The 20,816-nt window shown below is 44.7% G+C and overlaps 1 protein-coding gene across 1 annotated transcript in view; it reads right to left on the bottom strand.

Moving 5' to 3' along the window:
• Window positions 1-2,658: 2,658 nt before the first annotated feature.
• QPCT (glutaminyl-peptide cyclotransferase) overlaps window positions 2,659-20,816 on the bottom strand; it is a 24,571-nt gene continuing 6,413 nt past the window's right edge. Inside the window, exons 2-7 of the mRNA XM_015408451.1 lie at window positions 18,155-18,301; window positions 13,012-13,293; window positions 12,741-12,920; window positions 10,506-10,605; window positions 9,157-9,273; window positions 2,659-3,130 (exon numbers count right to left, since the gene is read on the bottom strand). Coding sequence (XP_015263937.1) covers window positions 2,982-3,130; window positions 9,157-9,273; window positions 10,506-10,605; window positions 12,741-12,920; window positions 13,012-13,293; window positions 18,155-18,301 — 975 coding nt within the window. The 3' untranslated portion in view covers window positions 2,659-2,981. The remainder of the gene's footprint in view (window positions 3,131-9,156; window positions 9,274-10,505; window positions 10,606-12,740; window positions 12,921-13,011; window positions 13,294-18,154; window positions 18,302-20,816) is intronic.

The raw sequence follows: 20,816 nt of genomic DNA, 5'->3' as shown, positions 1-20,816 counted from the left end.
AGGTTTTCCATCCCCTTAATCATTTTAGTTGCCCTTTTCTACACCTTTCCCAATGCTACAATGTTGTTGTTTTTTTAGGGGCAGCACCATAGATTTATACAGGGGCATTATGATACTGGCTGATTGGTTTTCAATCACCTTCCTAATAATCCCCAGCATAGCATTTGCCTTTTTTATTGCAGTTGCCCAATGAGTCAACGTCTTCAGTGAGTTTTCTACCATGACTCCAGGATCTCCTGTTCAGTTACTGCCAGTTCGGACCCCATCAACATATATTTATAATTAGGATATTTGGCTCCAATGAGCATTACTTTGCACTTGCCTACATTGAACTTCATTTGCCACACTGATACCCACTCACCCAGCCTCGACAGATCCCTCTACAGCACTTTACAGTCCTCCCTGGTTCTTGCTGTCCTGAATAACTTAGTGTTATCCACAAATTTAGCCACTTCACTGCTTACTCCAAATCATTAATGAAAAAGTTTAAAAGCCCCAGACCTAGTACTGAGCCCTGCGGTACCCCACTGTTTACCACTTTCCACTGTGAAAACTGTCCATTTTTACTCACTCTCTGTTTCCTGTTAAATAGTTTTTAATCCACAAAAGGACTTGTCCTCTTATCCCATGACTGCTGAGGTTACTTAGGAGCCATTGATGAGGAACTTTATCAAAAGCTTTCTGGAAGTCTAGGTAAACATCTACTGGGTCACCCTTGTCCACATGTTTGTTCACCCTCTCAAAGAACTCTAAAAGGATAATGAGACATGATCTTCCCTTACAGAATCCATGATGATTCTTTCTCAATAGTTTTTGTTCTTCAATGTGCCTACTAATTCTATCTTTAATAACAATGTAATAGTACTAAAAACCATGACTGGAATGCTATCAATCAAACCTGTATTTGGGGGTGTCCTAAACATTTTAAAGTGTAGGAAATGGGATTAATTCAAATTAAGGGTACCTTCTGAAATGCCACCCCTTATCTATTCTAAAACCCAGTGTTGTAAGTATATAGGGATGTGTACTTCCATGAACAGTGCTTATGGCAGCAAGGTCTTACAACTCAAATGTATGAACTGTTTAATGGTCACACTGTTCATATGATTGCTTACCACCGTTTAAATGTAACCTTTGTTTTCTGTTAATGGAGGGTGTGTGTGATTTTTTTTAATGATTCTTCCCTGCCACTGCAGACCCCTATATTGCACTCAGCACTGTCCCTGGGGGCAGTGTGTTTGGAGGCACAGTGGGTTGCATCAGAAGTTAGGTAAGAAAGTTCTGCACCTGCTACTTTAGATCCTAAGTAGTCCTATATTGCCCTCAGCACTGTCCCTGGGGGCAGTGGGTTTGGAGGCACAGTGGGCTGCATCAGAAGTTAGGTAAGAACGTTCTGCACCTGCTACTTTAGATCCTAAGTAGTGTGTTTCCACCCAGCAGTTGCCATATGTACTAGATGGAAGGAGACAGAAAGCGAGTCAAAAGATGAGTCAAAATGCGATGTCTTACTTGTGGGAAAGTTACACTGCCAGGTGGAAGAAAGGACTGAAAGGAAATCAGAGGAGGATGTTTTACCTGTGGTAGCCAAACCACAATTCGTGCTGCTTCTACTGAAGTGGGCTAATAATACTGACCTATCACATCAGTGTGGCTTATATACTATAATGATATGAAAACTACAGATTGTGCATTGCAATAGTTATAGTGAGTTTACAGAGTCAATGGAATTGAGTTTAAGTTATCAACAAAATTATTGCCTTCAAAGTTTGTAAGAAAGTTCTGCACCTGCTACTTTAGATCCTAAGTAGTATGTTTCCACCCAGCAGTTGCTATATGTACTAGATGGGAGGAGACAGAAAACGAGTCAAAAGATGAGTCAAAATGCAATGTCTTACTTGTGGGAAAGTTACACTGCCAGGTGGAAGAAAGGACTGAAAGGATGCTTTACCTGTGATAGCCAAACCACAATTCGTGCTGCTTCTGCTAAAGTGGGCTAATAAAACTGACCTATCACATCAGTGTGGCTTATATACTATAATGATATGAAAACTACAGATCGTGCAATGCAAAAGTGAGTTTATAGAGTCAATGGAATTGAGTTTAAACTATCAACAAAATTATTGCCTTCAAAGTTTAATAAGGTGATGGAGTTGGGCTGAAGGTTAATAAGGTGATTGCACTGGGCTGAACCATTGTCTCTGATAAATTATCTTTCCACTATTAATGGCATCATGTACTAACTTCAGCTATGGCACGATTTATTCTGTGCCATTTTTCTAACATGCACAGTTCTAATCCAAACTCAGGGTTCCTTGTTAATAGGACCCTGTGCGAAGTGTGCGTCTTGGGAACTGAAGCTTGCTTCAGAATGATCTGTGGGACATGAATAGCGTGAACTCCAACAGCAGAGCAGGCCATGTGATTCACTAGGTCAGAAGCATTTTGCAGGAAATAATCCACAACAGCATTTGCTGTTGCAGTAGCTATGGATGTGAGTGCCTAGTGTACTCTCATACCAGTGTGCTCAGATTTCTCCCCTCTGAATTTAAAAAAAGAAAGAAAACGGTGTATTTGTAGCTCTTTGTAACAGCACACCACTCAAATTGTTTTAAAAGCATTAGTGTCTAGAGCAAATTAAGACACTTTATTTATTTCTTCTTACAATGAGAAATGAGGGACAATTTTTATTTAACGCTTGCTTTTGCTGCAACAGAATTTGGTGTTAAGTCGGGTTCTTTTCACCTTGATTGTCATAATGAACTTTGGGTTCTCTCATCAATACATTTCTTTGGAAGAAATCATTAAAAACCTTCTATATCAGTACTGAACTATGAAGAATAGTCTCTGTTCCAATTGCCATCTAGGGCAAGGAGAATATTTTATTCCTAAATAAACTGGACGCCTGTTCTTGGGAATAACTAATTTATGGTCTAGGGTAGTATTTAAGACCGAGAGGCCATTTGGTGACACCAAGAATGTTGTCAAGCCACGTTGAGATACTCTAGCACAAAGACCTGTAGAATTTTGTTGAGGTTGTCAATGGTCGGCTTGTCGAGATTTTCTTCATTGTCTGCCATGGTGTGCCACACTTTAGGAAAAGGATCTGGTATCAAGTGAAGGATTGGAACCCCTGGTAGGAATAGAGGACAAAGAATGAGACAGTGAGGATTAAGCCCTTGCGGAAGCTACTGTAGGTGTAGCGAGTGTTACATATATATCTATCTAACTATCCTAAGGCCTACTGCTATTAAGAATGTGGGGAAACTGACAGTCACATAAAGAAGGAAAACTAGTTTCCAGTATTGGAACCCATATGGGATACCGGTTAAACTGTGTCTTATTCTGAGGATCACATTAAATAGGACTGAGAAATCCATGCTCCCTTCCTTCCTACAGTGTATAGGCAAGGGGAGTTAAACTCTGTCTTCTAACATAGGAAACAGCTTCTTTAAGGTACTCCAGCCGGCGAAAACAGCAAATAACCAATTAAATAGTTAATCATCTGCTTTATTCCAATCAACTGCTGAAATTTAAATGTGTTTATTTAAAATAATTTTTTTAGGAAATTGAAGGCATAACTTTACAATTAAATAAACAAAAGGTCATATGATAAAGGAACTTGTGGCACCTTAAAGGCTAGCAAATGTACTGTAGTATAAACTTCCATGGATCAGAGCCTATGTCCTAAAAATACATGACGTGATCACCTCAGTGCATATAGTGAAGAACTTTGTTTCACAACATGAGGTCAAAAGGTGAAATGATACAAGTGATGCTTGTGGTTGTGTTGCCATTTTGTACAAATGAATAAAGAATCCAATCGAATGAGTAAGCTCCATTTTGTGGGTGTGAGCTATTTCCAGGTAGCTACTGCAGAGGAGGAGTGAGATAACAAGATCAATAGTGTATGTAAACAAACACCTAAGGACCATCCTTTACTCTCTGCAGTGAGCTAGGAATTCAGGTTTTAGTGAGATCAAAGTCCACAGAAGCTTGTGCCTCAACACACCCGCTGGAATACCAAGTGTTACAATATTCAGTTGTTTTTGGTACAATAAGCGAATATAGCTACCTCTCTGGGATTTTTCAAGAGATACTATAGGATCAGACTGAATGCCCATTTTTAATCTTTTCAGTTTAATTCAATGATACATCAACCAAAACAGCCTCTGAAAAGAACCAAGTGGGCCCGTACCTTGCAGTCCTGGGGACAAAAATGTGCTCCCTGTGATTAATCTGCCGAAGGTGTTGATTTAATTAATTATAGTCATGCTACCAAATGTTACAAGTTTGTATAGAAATTGAACTATATAACCCAGGGCAGCCCTACCTTCCCTCCTAGCCGGCTTTGTTTTCTGTTCTGCACATGCTTCCTCCTTTCATTGGCTCTCTGGCCTCTTCCTAATCTTCCTTCTTATTTTGTCCTCTTTTCCTATGCCTTCACAGTTGATTCTTCTCACATTTTAAGTCCTTAGCCTGCTTACTTTCCCTATCCCTCTTCTCTCTACAGACGTCTCTGCTGTAGCAGTACTTACCACATCTCTCTTCAGTGATGCTATATCAGAATTAGAGGTTTATGATCACACAAATAGGTGTGAGCAGAAATAAGGGGATTCATTTTCTAGCTGCTGATGCCGCAAAGATGCTCACAATGAGATCCTATGTAGACTTAGAAGGATGTAAATCTATTGAAGCCAACGAGTTTAGAAGGGTGTAGCTGCTTAGGAAGTGCACTATTTCTTGTACATACATAGAGAGCTTTGCTGTAATTTTCCTTACTGCACACCTCCAAGGAAAAAATATGGAGAGTGCTTTCTCACAAGTGAAAGACTGGAGATTCCTCTGATACAGCCTGTTTGCTTTTTGAATGCACTGGTTTCTGGCAAGCAAAGTAAGGAGGTGGCCAATAGATTTGTAAACCTGAAATATTAGGTCAGTGATAAATGACTGAATTTTCAGATTGGAGCTATGTTAGACAACTAGGGGACTGTGACCACCTTTTGGTTCTGCATCTATAGCTCATAGTTTCCTGGTTGTCTGCCATCAACATAAACTGTCACTTTTGTACCCCACCACCAACTGCAATGAGGTGGTTCGTGATAGCATGGAATCTGGCAGCTTCTGCTAGGGGGTGTACAAGTGAACTGATCTATTTCTCACAAATGGAACTGTTATGGCTGAAAAACAGAGATAATCACTGAGGTTGTTAGTTATTTGAACTGGATCTTAATAAATTCAGGTGGGGTAGCTGTACTGGTCTGAAGCAGCAGGACAGAGTATGAGTCCAGCCATCAGGAGGTCCATCAGTGGGGCCAGGACACTAGAAGCTCTCCCATTGTTGCCCCCCCCCCAAGCACCAAGAATACAGAGCATCACTTGCCCCGGAGTTCCTTTTTATACCTTGTGGCTAATAGCCACTGATAGATGTCCTGGCCCCACTGATGGACCTTCTGATGGTACCTGGTATTTTTGGCCACTGTGTCACAGAGTGTTGGACTGGATGGGCCATTGGCCTGATCCAAGATTGGCTTCTCTTATGTTATTATGTTCTTGTTATGTACTGATACAGTTTTCCTGCAATGCAGTGCTGCCAGAGGAAGGGTGAGCTTGGGGAGATAAAACTATAAACCATCAGGATCCTGGCAGCCACCAATTAGGATGCAATGATTGTGTAAATAGCCTATTGTTGGGAGTGGGGGGGTGATGGGTGTGCCATTTTACGGGCTTATAAGCAGGGCTCTGGTCCTGCTAGAGTTGTCCTTAGTTTGTGCTGATTCTCTAATAAACAATGAGCTGATCACTATACACGTCTCGAACCTGGTATATTTCACTGGCGAGAAGGTGGGATCCTGTTGAGCCAGCCCAGCACCCACCAGCACCATATCGCACCCTGAGCTCCAGAGCCACACGCATCACATCGCTACCGGGACCATGGCTGCTGCTCTAGGACAACTACCAGAGTTCGACCCCTTGTACCCAGAGCTTTGGGAAACCTGGGTAGAATGGCTGAAGTACTACATCCTGTTCCAGGGCATCAATGACACAGGCAAGAAGGCTCTCCTGCTCAGCACCTGTGAAATCGCCACCCTAAGGCTAGTTCAGGGCCTCATTGCGCCCATCACCTTGAAGGCGCCCACGTACGAAGCCCTCCTCAAGGCACTAACCGACCATTTCGTGCCTAAACCCACAAAGATGGTGCACCACGTAGACTTCTTTATGTGCCAACAACAGACTAACGAGATGGCACTGACTTCGTGGCCAACCTGCGCCGGCTGGCCCTTAATTGCAAGTTCGTGAACCTGGACAAATCCCTCCTAGACTGGTTCATGATGGGCCTTCGGGAGCCGAAACTCCGCCGTAAGCTAACCAGGCTGAAAGAACTCACCCTGGTGAAGGCATTTTGCAAGGCCACAGCATTCGAGAAATCTCAGCAAGACCGTCAAACCCCCGCTGCACACCAGGCATCTGTTCCCTTGGCTTTGGAGGCATCACCAAGTCCACTGCCCGGTTTGCCGCAGTTCACGATCGATGGCCGCTCCTGCTCAACCAGCAAAGACCAATGCATCGTATCCCTGCGCCAGCTGCGGAGAAGCTCACGAACATCGCTCCTGCCATTTCCGTGATGCAACCTGCAGGGCCTGCTGGGAGACCGGCCACATCACACGTGCTTGCCGCTCTAAGGGAGCCTGGAGACACACCACCATGCACCAGGAGTCTGATGATCTACACACTGCGACAGTCCACCAACATCAGATACTGAATTTGCTCCGGGATATCCCAGACAAAATTAAAGTGACTGTGTTTATAGAGGGGAAGATGGAACTGGACACAGGGTCCTTCATCTCCATCATCTCGGAAGAGACTCTCAGGAGGCTCTGTCCACAAGGGGGTCCCCACCTGAGGCCCGCGAGCTTCACCCTCTGGAACTTTCAGAAGAACGAGGTGGCCATTAAGGGGTGGGGCAAATTCCATGTGCAGTACCGGCACTTTGAGGGGCACTTGGACTTGTTGGTGGTGGAAGGGCGGCTCACCAGCTTGCTTGGGCTGTCTTGGTTTGCACCCTTGGGGTTCAAAGTAATGGGGGTGCACCATGTGCAGTCCACAGACTGCAGAAACATGTGTGACGAGTTTCCAGCTGTCTTCAACTGGATACTCTGGGGAAGCCGGGTGATGGTTCCCCCACTGCTGCGAAAAAGGGTGTTGGGAGCCCTGCACAAATCCCACCCAGAGATTGTGAAGCTGAAGGCACTAGCCAGAAACTACATATGGTGACCAGGGATGGATCGTGAAACCGAGACTTGGGTCCAGCATTGTCAGGCATGCCAGGAGACACGTCCCGAACCTCCGAAGACCCCCATGCACCAGTGGGAGTCCACCCACAAACCGTGGGCCCGGCTACATTTGGACTTCACCAGCCCATTCTAGGGGCAAATATTCTTTATCCTAGTGGACTCGTATACCAAATGGTTGGAAGTTGTGCCAGTCACTTCCACCTCATCCTGGTCTGCTATCTGGGCTCTGAGGCAGATCTTTAGCACACAAGGCCTGCCGGACACGGTGGTAATGGACAATGGCACGGCCTTCACCTTTGGGGAGTTCTAGGAGTTATTGGAACAGAATCTTATCCGACATGTGTGGTTGGCTCCTTTCCACCCAGTGACCAACTGCCAAGCCGAAAGAATGGTGCGAACCACTAAGGATGCTCTCCGGCGGCTCACCCATGGAGACTGGAACCGCCAGCTAGATGTCTTCCTGTTCGGCCACAGAATGACCCTGAGTACATCCATGGGCCGCAGCCCCATGACACAGCTGGACCGCCTTCACCCTGACTGGGCCCCAGTGTTACGCCCTTCCCCAGTGAGTCAGGAGGCCCCCCGTGGGTTCTTTCCAGGTGACCCCATCTTCACGCGGAACTATGTCAGCGGTCTGGCGTGGGTTCTGGCGTGGGTGACCCAAGTAACTGGACCTCTTTTGTATGAGTTTTCTACAGAAGGGGGCCAACTTTTATGATGGCACATTGACCAGCTACGCTGCCACCTGCTGCCTGAGGAACTGGACCTGGCTGAGGAAGAGGATGGCAGCCCAGAACCTGTATCACCACCAACATAGGGTGAGCCTCCTCCACACGACAGCACAACCCCGGAATGCTTTTAATGCCGAGCAGCCGAGAACCCCGCACAAGCTGCACCGGAGCCCTGGCCTTGGTTACAGCATGACAGGACTCCAGAGAGGTCCTCCCCTCCCAGAGCCCAGCCTGGGCACCGGCGCCATCACTACAGGAGCACCAGCACTCGCAAGAGAGCGGCGCAAGCCAGCGTACCTTGAGGACAGTTAGGGGTTTCAGAACTTAGGTGTGTGTGTGTGCTATGTACTGATACAGTTTCCCTGCAACGCACTGCTGTCAGAGGAAGGGTGAGCTTGGGGAGATAAAACAACAGACCATCAGGATCCTGGCAGCCACCAATTAGGATGCAATGACTGTGTAAATAGCCTATTGTTGGGAGTGGGTGTGTGATTGGTGTGCCATTTTACGGGCTTATTAGCAGGGCTCCGGTCCTGCTAGAGTTGTCCTTTGTTTGAGCTGATTCACTAATAAACTATGAGCTGATCACTATACGTGTCTTGAACCCGGTATATTTCAGTTCTTATTTCTGCTCCATTAGTTTATCTAATTCCCTCTTGAAGCCGTCGATGCTTGTAGCCACCACCGCCACTTCCTGTGGCAGTGAATTCCATGTGTTAATCACTCTTTGGGTGAGGAAGTACTTCCTTTTATCCGTTCTAACCCGACTACTCAGCAATTTCATTGAGTGCCCATGAATTCTTGCATTGTGAGAAAGGGAGAAAAGTACTTTTTTCTCTACCTGCTCTATCCTCTTTACAAGTGGATCTCTTAGTAAGACCACTTTACAAGTGGATCTCTTAGACAGCACACCAGTAGTCTTTCCTGTTTCACACAGAGGTCAACTAGTTGCTTCAGTGGGCCACCAGATAGAACACAGAGGCCAAGACCTTCCCTTGATGTTGGCTCCCAACTCTAGCATTCAGATATTTTCATGGATATTTACTCAATTACTTAAATTTACTTAACTGCTAAAACAGTATAGGTCCTACTATACTAACTAGAGAACATTAAATGTAGGTTTTCTTTCCTACCTCTTCTTAAAAATGGAATGTGGTCATCTTCAACCTGTCCTCTCAGTAATGCACCACGGAAATATTTCCTTTCAGAAGGGTGTTTCTTCAACAAACCCAAATCATGAAGGTTTTGCTCTGCAGTAAAAACAGCAAGGTTTAAGCAGTGACAGCAATATAATCACTACAAAAAGACTATATGCTGGAGGTGGAAACTCCCTCTGAAGGAGCTCTCCTTACAGCTTTCATATCACAGAGAGGATTCCTATGAGCCAGTTCCCATGATAAAATCCTAATGGCTGCCATGCAGGCTTTGTATCAAATGTGTTCTGGGAGTCCTGTTGCTCACAGTTATATGGAGGTTGTACTCCTATTGTAGACATGGTGCATGTGGATAAGGGGCTTCAGAATCTCCCCTCCAACCTGTGCGCACACACACTGTTTTTGCAAACTGAAAGAAACAGCCCTGGGAAGCTGCTGTTTGTTCCACTAGGAAACTTACATGGTCTGGCAACACACCTTTCCAAAAAGAGTATATAACAGCTTCGTGGAGGCCTTTCAGGTTGGGGAAATAGTTTGTGTGTGGAGGAGAAAGAAGCTTCTTCTACACACGTGATGTGGTCATGATTGAAATACAGCTCCTCAAATGCCGGGGAGACACAGAACTCGCAATTCACATGGGATACAAAATCCTCATGGTGGCCATGAGGACTTTTTTGTATCATGCGAATTGTCCCTACTTTAGTCCCAAGTGTTTTGTTTTATATTTTTTTTTATAAAGAGCAATCAAACATAATAAAATAATGAACACCATAAAGCAGTTAAAGATTATAATGTCAGTCAATTAATTACAGAACCCCATGGAGCATCAAGTTGAGTCAAGCAACTTCCTCTTAGTAAAAAAGTCTTAAATTAACACAGATCTCCTTGATTTTAACCATCCAGTCTTGTATACTTGGGCTAAATTCTGCCTTCAAAGTCTAGGAAAATCAATCTTTGTTGCTGGAATTAAATAGGGTAAAATTACATGCATCCTCCTTGAAAATGCTGCCATATGGGTCAACAAAGATATTTCTGGCCTTAGAGGGATCTCGAGTTCACATCCTACCTCCTATTTTTCACGAATCTTAATCCAAAACTCAACAACGTTGCTACCATATGTGGATAAAGCTGGCCATTGAAAAGAGGATCTATTTCTTTGATAATCAAAGAAAACCTTTTTAAAATGGTTCATCAGCTTTACTTAACACCAAACCCCCCCAAAAGCTAGGATGTATAGGAGTTGCACTGGCCATTGCTGGTTTTGTAATTTTCCAATGGCCATGGGTGAAAAAAACATTTTGTTCATACAGTGTATAGTTTGTCCTTACCAATTGCTTCAAGTCTCCTAAACCAGCGAGCAGTGTTCAGAAAGTAAACCGGAAAGGTTGGGTTTCGAGCACCAATTAAATCCAGCAGCACAAAAAGATCCTATAAAATCAATAAAGAAATAAGCCCTTTAAATATTATTTTCAGAGACCAGTAGATATGGTACAGTGAATATTCAAAAACTTGTGACTATCCCAGAGGAATTTCATGTTGGATAGACACCAGTGAATGCTAACAATCTCATTTAGATAACCATCAACATTCACTGGTAATCTCATTTTTAGATACTCACAGCATTCAAATTTCACACATGGTTATTGACAACTTAAGCAAAGAGTATTTCTTCAGATTATTCTTACCCCAAACTGAGAACTTCCTATAGACTACATTTAATACTGGTTTAGTGAATCCTTTATTAAAAGTTATGAGATGTTGAGAAATTTAAATTATGTTTAGAAAAGAAGCAAGCTGCCTGCAGTAGTCCTCATTAGGGATAGGCATGGACCAGTCCACGGACCTAATTTCATCATGAACTGGGGGCTGATTTGTGGTCTGTTTGCCCGGTCCGTGCATTTGCTGTTTTGACAGACTGCCCACAGACTGCAATTTTTTTTAGGAGGTCCGTTTGGTTCGCTGGAGCGGTCCGTGAGGAGTGAGCTCAGGAGGCATTTAAATGCCTTCTGAGCCCACTTCGGGATTGCACCACGGCTGCAGCATGACACCAGTGAACTCAGGAGGCATTTAAATGCCCCCTGAACCTATTTTCAGATTATGCCACAGTGGGGGCACTATCCGGAAGGGTAGTGGGCAATGTTCCCTCTAAGCTATGGAGTCCTGTGAGCAAAAATTCTACCTTGTGAGCTACTGGCATTAAAGTGGTGAGCAGGTGATTGGGCCGCTGCATCAATGAGTTGGCTCCGGAGCCCTCCTTCCTGAGCGAAGGCAAAAATGTGTGAGCCGGAGGCTAAAAAACTGTGAGCTAGCTCACACTAACTCAGCTTAGAGGGAACACTGGTAGTGGGGGAACTATCCGGAAGAGGAGGCACTATCCAGAAGGGTCACACTATCCACAGGGACAGTGTGACCAGGAAGTGGGCTGAGCCCACTTCCAGGTCCTCAGAGACCTCACAAACCACAAACTGGTTTGTAAACTAGGAAAGTCCATGGAAGTTCATGAAACTGAAGAACCATTAACCTCAATTTTTCCGGTCTGTGCTCATTCCTAGTCCTCATTCTAGATGAAATAATCCAGCAAAGCATAGAGGCCTTTGACTGTACTCCATTATCCTGTAGGACTAAGGCTTTCCCTGTAATTGTACTCCTCCACGACTGGTTTTAATTCAGACAGTGTTTTCTATTCTATTTGACATGTTTTTATTATGTAGTGTATCCACAATTATACAAACTTCTCAGTAGTAAGACTACAGACTCTAGTCTAAACCAATAGTAGACCCAAGGAGCTCTCAGAAGATGTGCACTGGTTCTTAGCTGTTTCTCCACATCCATGAAATCTTGAAGCATGAGGGCAGGGATGGTTTGAACAAAAAGCTTATGTTCTTGGAACTTTTGGCAGCTAACTGGTTCTGGGCCAGAAACCACCTAATGATCATAGCCATTTAAGTTTCTCGATTCACTGATGGTGGAGAGCTGCTTAGAGAGGAACAAGTGGCTGCTTATTGGTAGATAAAAAAGAGCATGGTACAATTCTGGTCCAGTTCTGTTAACTGCAGTGAATTAATTTCATTTAGTTTGGGTTCTGTATTTGTTTGGGGAGAGGCCATAGCTTGGTGGTGGAGCACTTGCTTTGCGTGCAGGTCCCAGGTTCAATCCCTAGCCTTTCCAACTCAAAGGACCATGGGTACTGAGAAAGATCCTTTTCTGGCTGAGGTCACGGAGAACTGCTGCCAGTCAAAGAAAACAATACCGAGTGAGAAGCATATATTTGATTGTTTCTCATTGATGACAAAGTGCTCAACTTGGGCTGGACTGTGCCAAAATTGGTACCCCTTATATGGAAGAACAAAAGAGGTATGTCCATACTTATTTGAGCTACAGACTTCTGGCATGTTGGTGCCTCTCTCTCACCCTGTTCCTTGAGCACTGGTGTTTCCCTGGCATTCTTTCAAAAAATTTCAGACAGTTGTACTGATCAGAAAGCAGGCTAAATGTTTCACAGAGTGCTTTAGGAGTGTTGCCTGAAACAATTACTTTAATTCTCCCCCATAGCTCACACTTACAATTCCCTGAATCTGACTTGTGTTTATGGCACCCGGTGGATGTGGTGTAGATGCCATTTTCCGGGCCAAGTGCCGAGAGCCATACAGAGAATCAGAAGGGCTCCACCGCACGAATGCTTCTTCTCCATCAAAGAAAATTAACTTCAGGGACAGATCCAGTGTCTGTTCTGAAACAGCCTGCTGTGGAATGAGGATGGAAGAAAAGGGACAGTCAAACACCATGTTGTGAGTCACAGTTAATGCAGAACCAACTGGAGAGAGTATGAAATACCTCAAGAGAATGAAGTTGTCTGTCCAGGGAATGTGCCAGTTCCAGTATCATAGCACAGGGCACTGCTGAGTCAGTAGCTCCAACGAACACTTGGCTGTCCCACTGTGGTGGAAAGTATTTGGAATCATAATGGCAAGCAAGCACCAAATGGCGTTTAGCAGAGGGGTTGAGGGTGCTGATGATATTTGAAAACGTTCGATAACCATAAGGAGTGTAGCTCTGAAAGGTGTCTTCTTCAACCACCCAGCCTGCCCGTAATCCTTGCAGACGATGCTTGATATGCTACAAGGCAAAAGAGCCACAGGTCACTGGAGAAGGAACAGTGCTTGTTTTCAAGCAGGCCCATGCACACAGTCGCTCTTCAGGAACTAGCTTCACAAAAGAAATGCCCAGCAAACTGGCCGCCTCTGAAATGTTGCACTGGAATAATACCCACTTATAACTCTACTATCAAAGCTATTTTTCTTAAGGGTAATTTTTCTCACCAGGGCAAGGATGGCCTGATGGAATCACAGGTATGCTTGGTTTCAGACTGGTTGCAGTTTAAAGGAAGGCAAATTTGGAAGAAAGAATTTGCATGCCTTTAAATCTGTCAGTATTAAGACAGTCATTGTAGTGATCTTAGCTGGACTTTTTCCAGATGGTAGTGCATGCCTATGGAGTTGCTGACAGACCTGAGAAAAATGTCCTGTCCGTTTAACAGAGGCTTAATATGTGGAAACAGGCAGCTGAAGCATTTCATAGCATGGGGTACATAACATTCCATGAAGCCTCTATAAAAAAGGACAGGATCTTTTTTTCTCCAGGCAGTTGCCAACATTGTGCCATGTAATGCCATCTTGGTAGTGCTATCTATCCATCTCTCCTCCTCCTCATATTATTATTAGTATTAGTATTAATTTCAATTTCCGAATTGCCCAATCCCTACGTACGCAGGGCTCTGGGCAATGTACAAAATATATAAAACATAAACACAGTAAAATTAAAATACGCACAACAATAAATTACAAATACACTTAAAATAATCCAAGATGGCATGACTATATCATTTCTTCCCATTCTGGACTGCACCGTCACCTCATGGGCAGGGGAGGAGGGGAAACACAAAAACAAGTCTGGAGGAAAAGGAGAGGCTGCCAGCCATGATGGAGACCATTGCTGTCCTCAACCAAAAGCCTGGAGGAACATCTCTGCCTTACAGTCCCTGCGGAATTGCATTAGATGCTGCAGGGCCCTGGTGGTATTCATAACAGAGTTCCACCAGGTCTGAGCCAGGACCAAGAAGGCCCTGGCCCTGGTTGAAGACAGCCAGACATCTTTGGGGCCAGGGATCACCAGCAGATTTTTATCAGCGGAGTGTAATGCTCTCCCAGAAACATACCAGAGGAGGCAGTCCTGTAGCTACATGGGTCCCAGACTGCTCAAGGCCTTTAAAGGTCAACACCAAAACCTTGAGCCTGATTTGGTATTGCACTGGGAGCCAGTGTAGCCAAACCTTGAGCCTAATTTGGTATTGCACTGGGAGCCAGTGTAGCTGGCGCAGCACAGGTTGTATGTGTGCCATTCGTGACGTTCCTGTCAGGACTGACACCACTGCATTTTGGATCAGCTGGAGCTTCCGGTTCAGTCTCAAGGGCAAGGTAGCGTAAAGTGAGTTACTGTAGTCTAGCCTGGAGATGACGATTGCATGGATTGCCATGGCTAGGTCAGGGCACAACAAGAAAGGGGCCAATTGCCAAGCCTGGCACAGATGAAGAAATGCCAACCTGGCAATGTAAATGACTTGGGCCTCCATAGTCAAAGAGACATCCAACATCATGCTCAAACTCTTGATGGACTGTGCCGATATCAACATCAAGAGCGGGAAATCTATGCCTCAGCCCTGAAGACCTCCCCGGCCACAGAATCTCCATCTTTGTTGGATTCAATCTCAGCCTGCTCTTTTTTAACCACCCCACCATGGCCTCCAGACCCACAGCCAAATTATGTGGGGCGGTAGTTGGGTGGCCTTTCAATAACAGATACAACTGCCCGATAACAGATACCCAAGCCTGAAACTCTGTGCCAGCTGGACGAGGGGGTGCATATAGATATTAAATAACATCAGGGAGAGGAGTGCCCCCTGAGGAACTCTACATGTTAAAGGGTCTGCAGAGGATACTCTCCTAGTGCCACTTAGAGGTAGGATCAGGACCAGAGAGGACTGAATGCATGCAACTGGACCAGTCAAAAGGCAATGCAGAGATAGCGCTCAAATGCTGAAGCCAGCCCTGTATGTGTGTGGAATATACAGCCAGTTTTCAATTGGAAAAACATGCAAGTAGTTGTAGTGTGAGAGAGGGGGAGCTATTTGCAGACTGTAAAGCCACTTGCAAATTTAAATGAGAATCCTAATTAAGGCAACCAGGTTCTGCCCCCCACCTGCTGTCACTTAATGAATTTAACTGCCCATCATTGATGGTGTAGCTTTGACTGTTTCCTTAGCAATATGTCTCATCCACTTCAGAAATTATCTCTGAGGCATATTTAATGTTATTGGAACCAAAGTCTAGTGGGGCATTCAGGCCCTTGAATAACATGTTGATATCTGCCCATTAGAAACATGCTGAACAAATTAAGCAATATGACTAAAAACCAGTTACTCATTCAGAAGGATACGATCTGTCTCTTCCATGAAATTAAATGAATGAATTTTTAAGAACAGGACTTGATGCCCATGAGAATGAAACCACACAAAGATCAAGACATGATTAAATATGAGAAAATTGCTTGGAATTAAGACAAGACTATCATATGACTCCTTGGCTCTCTGTATATTTACTCAGAAGGTGCTTCAATGAAATCTCATTATGTTCAAGCTCCAGAGAAAGTGTCTATTGTTGTACCATCTCTGAAGCTAATAAGCATCCAGGCATGGACAGGTTTAGGATGACCCCTCAGAGCATACTAGCATGAACAAAATGTAACAAACAAATAAAAAATCAAGAGAACCATGAGCCTAAAGCTATTGATCCTTTGTTTGGGAGTGGAATGGAGATTGATTACAGACACTCTGACTCTATCCTCAGGTGATTGGAGACAATTTCCCCTGCAGCAGATATTTTGGTCTCCCCGCTGAAGTGGATCGGGAAGAGTGTAATATGTTTTCTAAGAAGTCTCACTTTTGGATACCATCCTTCTCTCATAACAAAATATATTCTTGCCTGAACATGCCCAATGATTTCTATACTTGACGTGTCACTGTTTTTTTCTTTGCTTAGGCTATCTGCCAGAAAATCTCCTAGGAAACAAAATAATTAGGTACAAGAGAGACTGTCTTTTTGAAACAAATTTTGTTTCTTCATCAGTGGCAGATCATCAAGTTCCCTGTTGGAACCTAGTAGGATGGATCGACATTATTTTATAGCTCTTCCAGACGATCAGGTTTTAGAACAATAAATACCCCATTGTTGCCTGTGCACAGTCTAGGCCTCTACTCTCTACACTGTACTTGCGCTGTAGGGATTTAACCTTTTTCCCAGCAGGAGAAGGAGGGAAATACAGTTCTTCTTCCCAGCCAATAACTCAAATTAATTCTATGGTTACTCCGTTAATTGTGGTAGTTTATCTACAGAATGCTGTTTGTGTATGTGGAGCTTTACAGAATTTCATGGGCATCAAGACAGGTTGCTGTCCCAAGAAGCTTACAATCAGATCTTTGACAGCAGCATGATATGGGAGGGGGATATGAGGACAGCAAGGAGAAATAAATATGAGCAAACAATCTGGGTTATAGTTGGGGATGATGACTGAGGGGTTGTGCAAAAGTCATGGGCCCTATTGGCTACTGTCTGTGATGCCCTTATTGATGATGATATTACTGCATTCTCCATTCTGCCACCATTTCGTAAAAATTGTGTGTGTTCTTAAGTGTCAGTGTATTTCTTGCAGAGACTGAAAGAGTATGGGCTTCTTCTTTCCCCCACTGTCCTGTAGTTTAGAAAACGTTACTTGGATCCCCCTCTTCAGTAGTGTAACTAGGGTTACCAGCCTTCATGAGGGGCCTAGAGAGCATATGGAATTACAATTGATTTCTATATTACAGAGATCTGTTCCCCTGAGGAAACTGGCTGCTTTGGCATCTCCCCTTCCTAGACCATGCCATCCATAGACTATACCACAAATTGTCAGGAATTTTCCCAACGCAACCCTAAGTGTAACCACTCCTCTGCAAATGCAGTGCTTGAGCACACACTTCTGTTCTGAAAAGAGCACATGGCTTTATCTTCTTCACAACAAACTGTTCCCTTCTCATCTGCTGCATGGGAAAGAGATATTACATTACTGGCACTGAATCAGCACTGATATGATTACAGTCTTAAGAACAACTTTTTGTCACTGGGAAAGGCCCTTAGCAGATAGCTGAGTGAGAGGGCCTTTACACTGGTACAAATGTGGTAAGAGATTCTTGCTAAAGACACCAGGAATCAGGAACATAACAGGTCATCATGTGAGTAATTTTCTGAGGAACAGTGCGCCTAAAACTGGAAGAGAGTGGGGTGGATTCTACTCATGTCTTACTCATGTCTTACCAATACTCTGAGCAAAGTTTGAAGCTTTCCTCCAGCCTCAGGAGCTATCTGCCATTGTAGGAGGAGCCACTTAAGTTGGGGAAATGCTCCTTAGGCTGGAGGAAAGCTCCTTGGAGGATAGTTACATTCAGGGGTCGTTTCGTAGAAAAAGAGCTAGGGGAACTCATTAGCATATGCCACACCCCCTGACATCACCGGAAGTGTGTCATAAGGCCACACCCCCTGACATCACCGGAAGTGTGTCATAAGGCCACCCCCCCCCCCCCCAACAGTCCTGGCCGCCTCCTCCCTGGCCCCAGGCAGGCAGGGGTGGGGAGAGGCAGGGAGGAAGCAACTTACCCTCCCTCTTCTCCTGCCTCCTCCTGGCTGAATGAGGGCCGGAAGCGGGGCGGCCGGAAGCAGGGGGCGGGGCTTCGTCATGTGCCCCCCCCCGTACCTCACCCAGGGGAACTGCGATCCCCCGCAATCCCCCCCGAAATGACCTCTGGTTACATTCACCCCAGTCTGTGGGAAGGTTTATCCCTGATAGTTCTGCATTGATGGGACTGCATTTCCAGACTGTTCCATCTCACCTGACGCACAGCCCAGCTCCCTGGTGATTCTGGATATCTCTCAATCAGTATTGGGAGCAGGTCATACTGCCACATTTGATTCACATCCGTGTTTGCTGCGACTTCTTGAATAATAGTTGCGTTTAAAATGGTTGGATGGTGGAAATACTGTGGAAAAATCAGAGGCAAGATGATGAGCAACCATAAGAAATTGGGATTTGACACTTTGCATCTAACAATACAGAAAGAAATAATATGGACATAAAATATATTGTGCTTGGGATATTCTTTCCAGGCAAGAGTTTCAGACCATGAAAGTGCGCAGATGTTTAGGCTGCAGTGCTGTGCACAATCAAACTCAATATGGGCCTCCTGCCCTTACACTGAAGCAGCTTCCCTTTAGTGTGAACTGACATGGCTGTAGCATGTTTGTAACTATCAAAACTGCTGGGTGCCACAGATCATGTGGATCTTTCCAGCCTAATCACTCCTGCACTGGGAAGGACATCCAAGCCTGGATGAGGGAGACCCATATGGTGAACCTGAACCAATCTATTCTGCTGCTTTCACTTTTATCAAAATCAAAATCACAAGAAATTATACCATGAGGAAGTAGTTCCCATACATCTCTGAGTGACAGGAGCTGTGAACTGGCAGCTCTGGGCAAAGCAGCACAATCCAGTATATGGCAGTTGCTGCACCTAAAGGATTTGCCACAAGCTGGCAGGCAAAACATTAAAGCTCCTTCTAATACTTTTAAAGGAAAGATTTACCCAACTGAATGCAGATTTCCAGAGAACAGCAAGGAGAGATAAGGAGGCCTTCCTGAATGAACAATGCAAAGTGATAGAGGAAAACAATAGAATGGGAAGGACTAGAGATCTCTTCAAGAAAATTGGAGAAATCAAGGGAGCGTTTCATGCAAAGCTGGCCATGGTAACACTATTTTCACTGTTGCTGAAGTACAATACAGTCTTTATAATTGACAGGGGAATTACCAGGGCTTACTAGAGATCATCAGTAACTGAAACAGTCAGGGTGCAGTGTTCCCTCTAAGCTGAGTTAGTGTGAGCTAGCTCACAGATTTTTGTCTTAGCTCAGGAAGGATGGCTCTGGAGCAAACTAATTTAGGCAGCAGCCAAATTGCTCACTCACAACTTTAATGCCGGTGGCTCACAAAGTAGAATTTTTGCTCACAAGACTCCACAACTTAGAGGGAACATCGTCAGGGTGATGCACAAGTGTTATACTACACCTGATGGAGCTTTATGGGAGAGCACATGGTTGGTACAGGTATGGAGGAGGTGCTTCATCCTTTCCTTGTCAGCCATTTTTAACTCAAAATTGCCCTATCCTAGCTCCTTTCCAACCCTCAAAGGAAAACAGATAGACACCAATCTTTCTTCTCCTGTGTGTGGCAAAGCAATTTTGGAAGGGGTAAGGTTGCCAGTCTCCAGGTGGGGCCTTGCTAAAGGGCCCTAATCAAGAGGACACAGCATCCTTGTCAGCAAGGAATGGCTGATAGCGATGGACTTAAGTCTCTCCTTCCCGTCTGCCAGCCCTCTAGCTTCCTTAGACTCCTTCAACATACAAATTATCACATGTAGGCCGTGAGGTCCCCCCCCTACCCAAACCCCTTCCTCCCCAGGCCCCCCCCCCAATCTGCAGGTATTTCCTAACCCAGAGTTGGCAACCTTAGGGAGGGGGGATTTTGATCTACACATTTATTTTGAAAAAATATATATTTCATTTTTCTGCTATTAAAATAGCACCCACGGTAGCTTGTGATGTGAAATGAAAACAGGATATATATATGCACTTTAAAAAATCAGCAGAAGCATAAGAATACCCATTAAAAACAAGACTGAAACAATAGAAAGCTTAAAGACGGATGTCTTTATATAGTTTAGGACAATATAGATTAAGACAACAAAATAGACCAAAAGTACATTGAAATAGCATCAGAGTAAGGAAGACCTTCAAAATACTATGGCTTTAACAGATTGCTAAAGGGCCCTAATCAAGAGGACACAGCATCCTTGTCAGCAAGGAATGGCTGATAGCGATGGACTTAAGTCTCTCCTTCCCGTCTGCCAGCCCTCTAGCTTCCTTAGACTCCTTCAACATACAAATTATCACATGTAGGCCGTGGTCACACGGTCATTTTGATCGGGTTTCACCACCGTTCCCTCTCACATTTAAAATTGCTGATCAGACGACCGCATCCGTCTCCTGCACCGAAGTGGACTCACTCGCGCAATCCTCCCGGTTCCCTAGCGAGTTTTCCTACGCCTGGAAAATCAAGCACTTTCCGGATATTTGCGCTTTGAATCCGTGATATCGCCATTCTGGACAGTCATTTCTCACAATGATCGCAATTAGGTCATCTGAATGTCCTTCTCATGATGGTTTTTTTACAAGCTTCCGTTGTTGTGTATCACTATATCTAATAGCCAAGTTGCCCCCTCCGTGCGGATCGCTATATCCGCACTTCGGGGGCACTTGGGGGGCAGGGGGAGGTCTGTGCACTCCTGGGGCAGTCCCCAGGGGTGCACAAAAATCCTAAAACTTGAAAAAACTTTCGGGGGGATGTTTAAATCCCCCCGAAAGTGCAAGAGCGTTCCGTGCGCATGCGCACGGATCGCTCTGTGAACGCCGCCGCCGCTTGGAAGGCAAGTGGCGG

This window comes from Gekko japonicus, unplaced genomic scaffold (assembly GCF_001447785.1).
Source record: "Gekko japonicus isolate JY-2015 unplaced genomic scaffold, Gekko_japonicus_V1.1 scaffold897, whole genome shotgun sequence".
NCBI classification, from domain to species: Eukaryota; Metazoa; Chordata; class Lepidosauria; order Squamata; family Gekkonidae; genus Gekko; species Gekko japonicus.
This window is presented reverse-complemented; position numbering and strand designations above follow the sequence as displayed.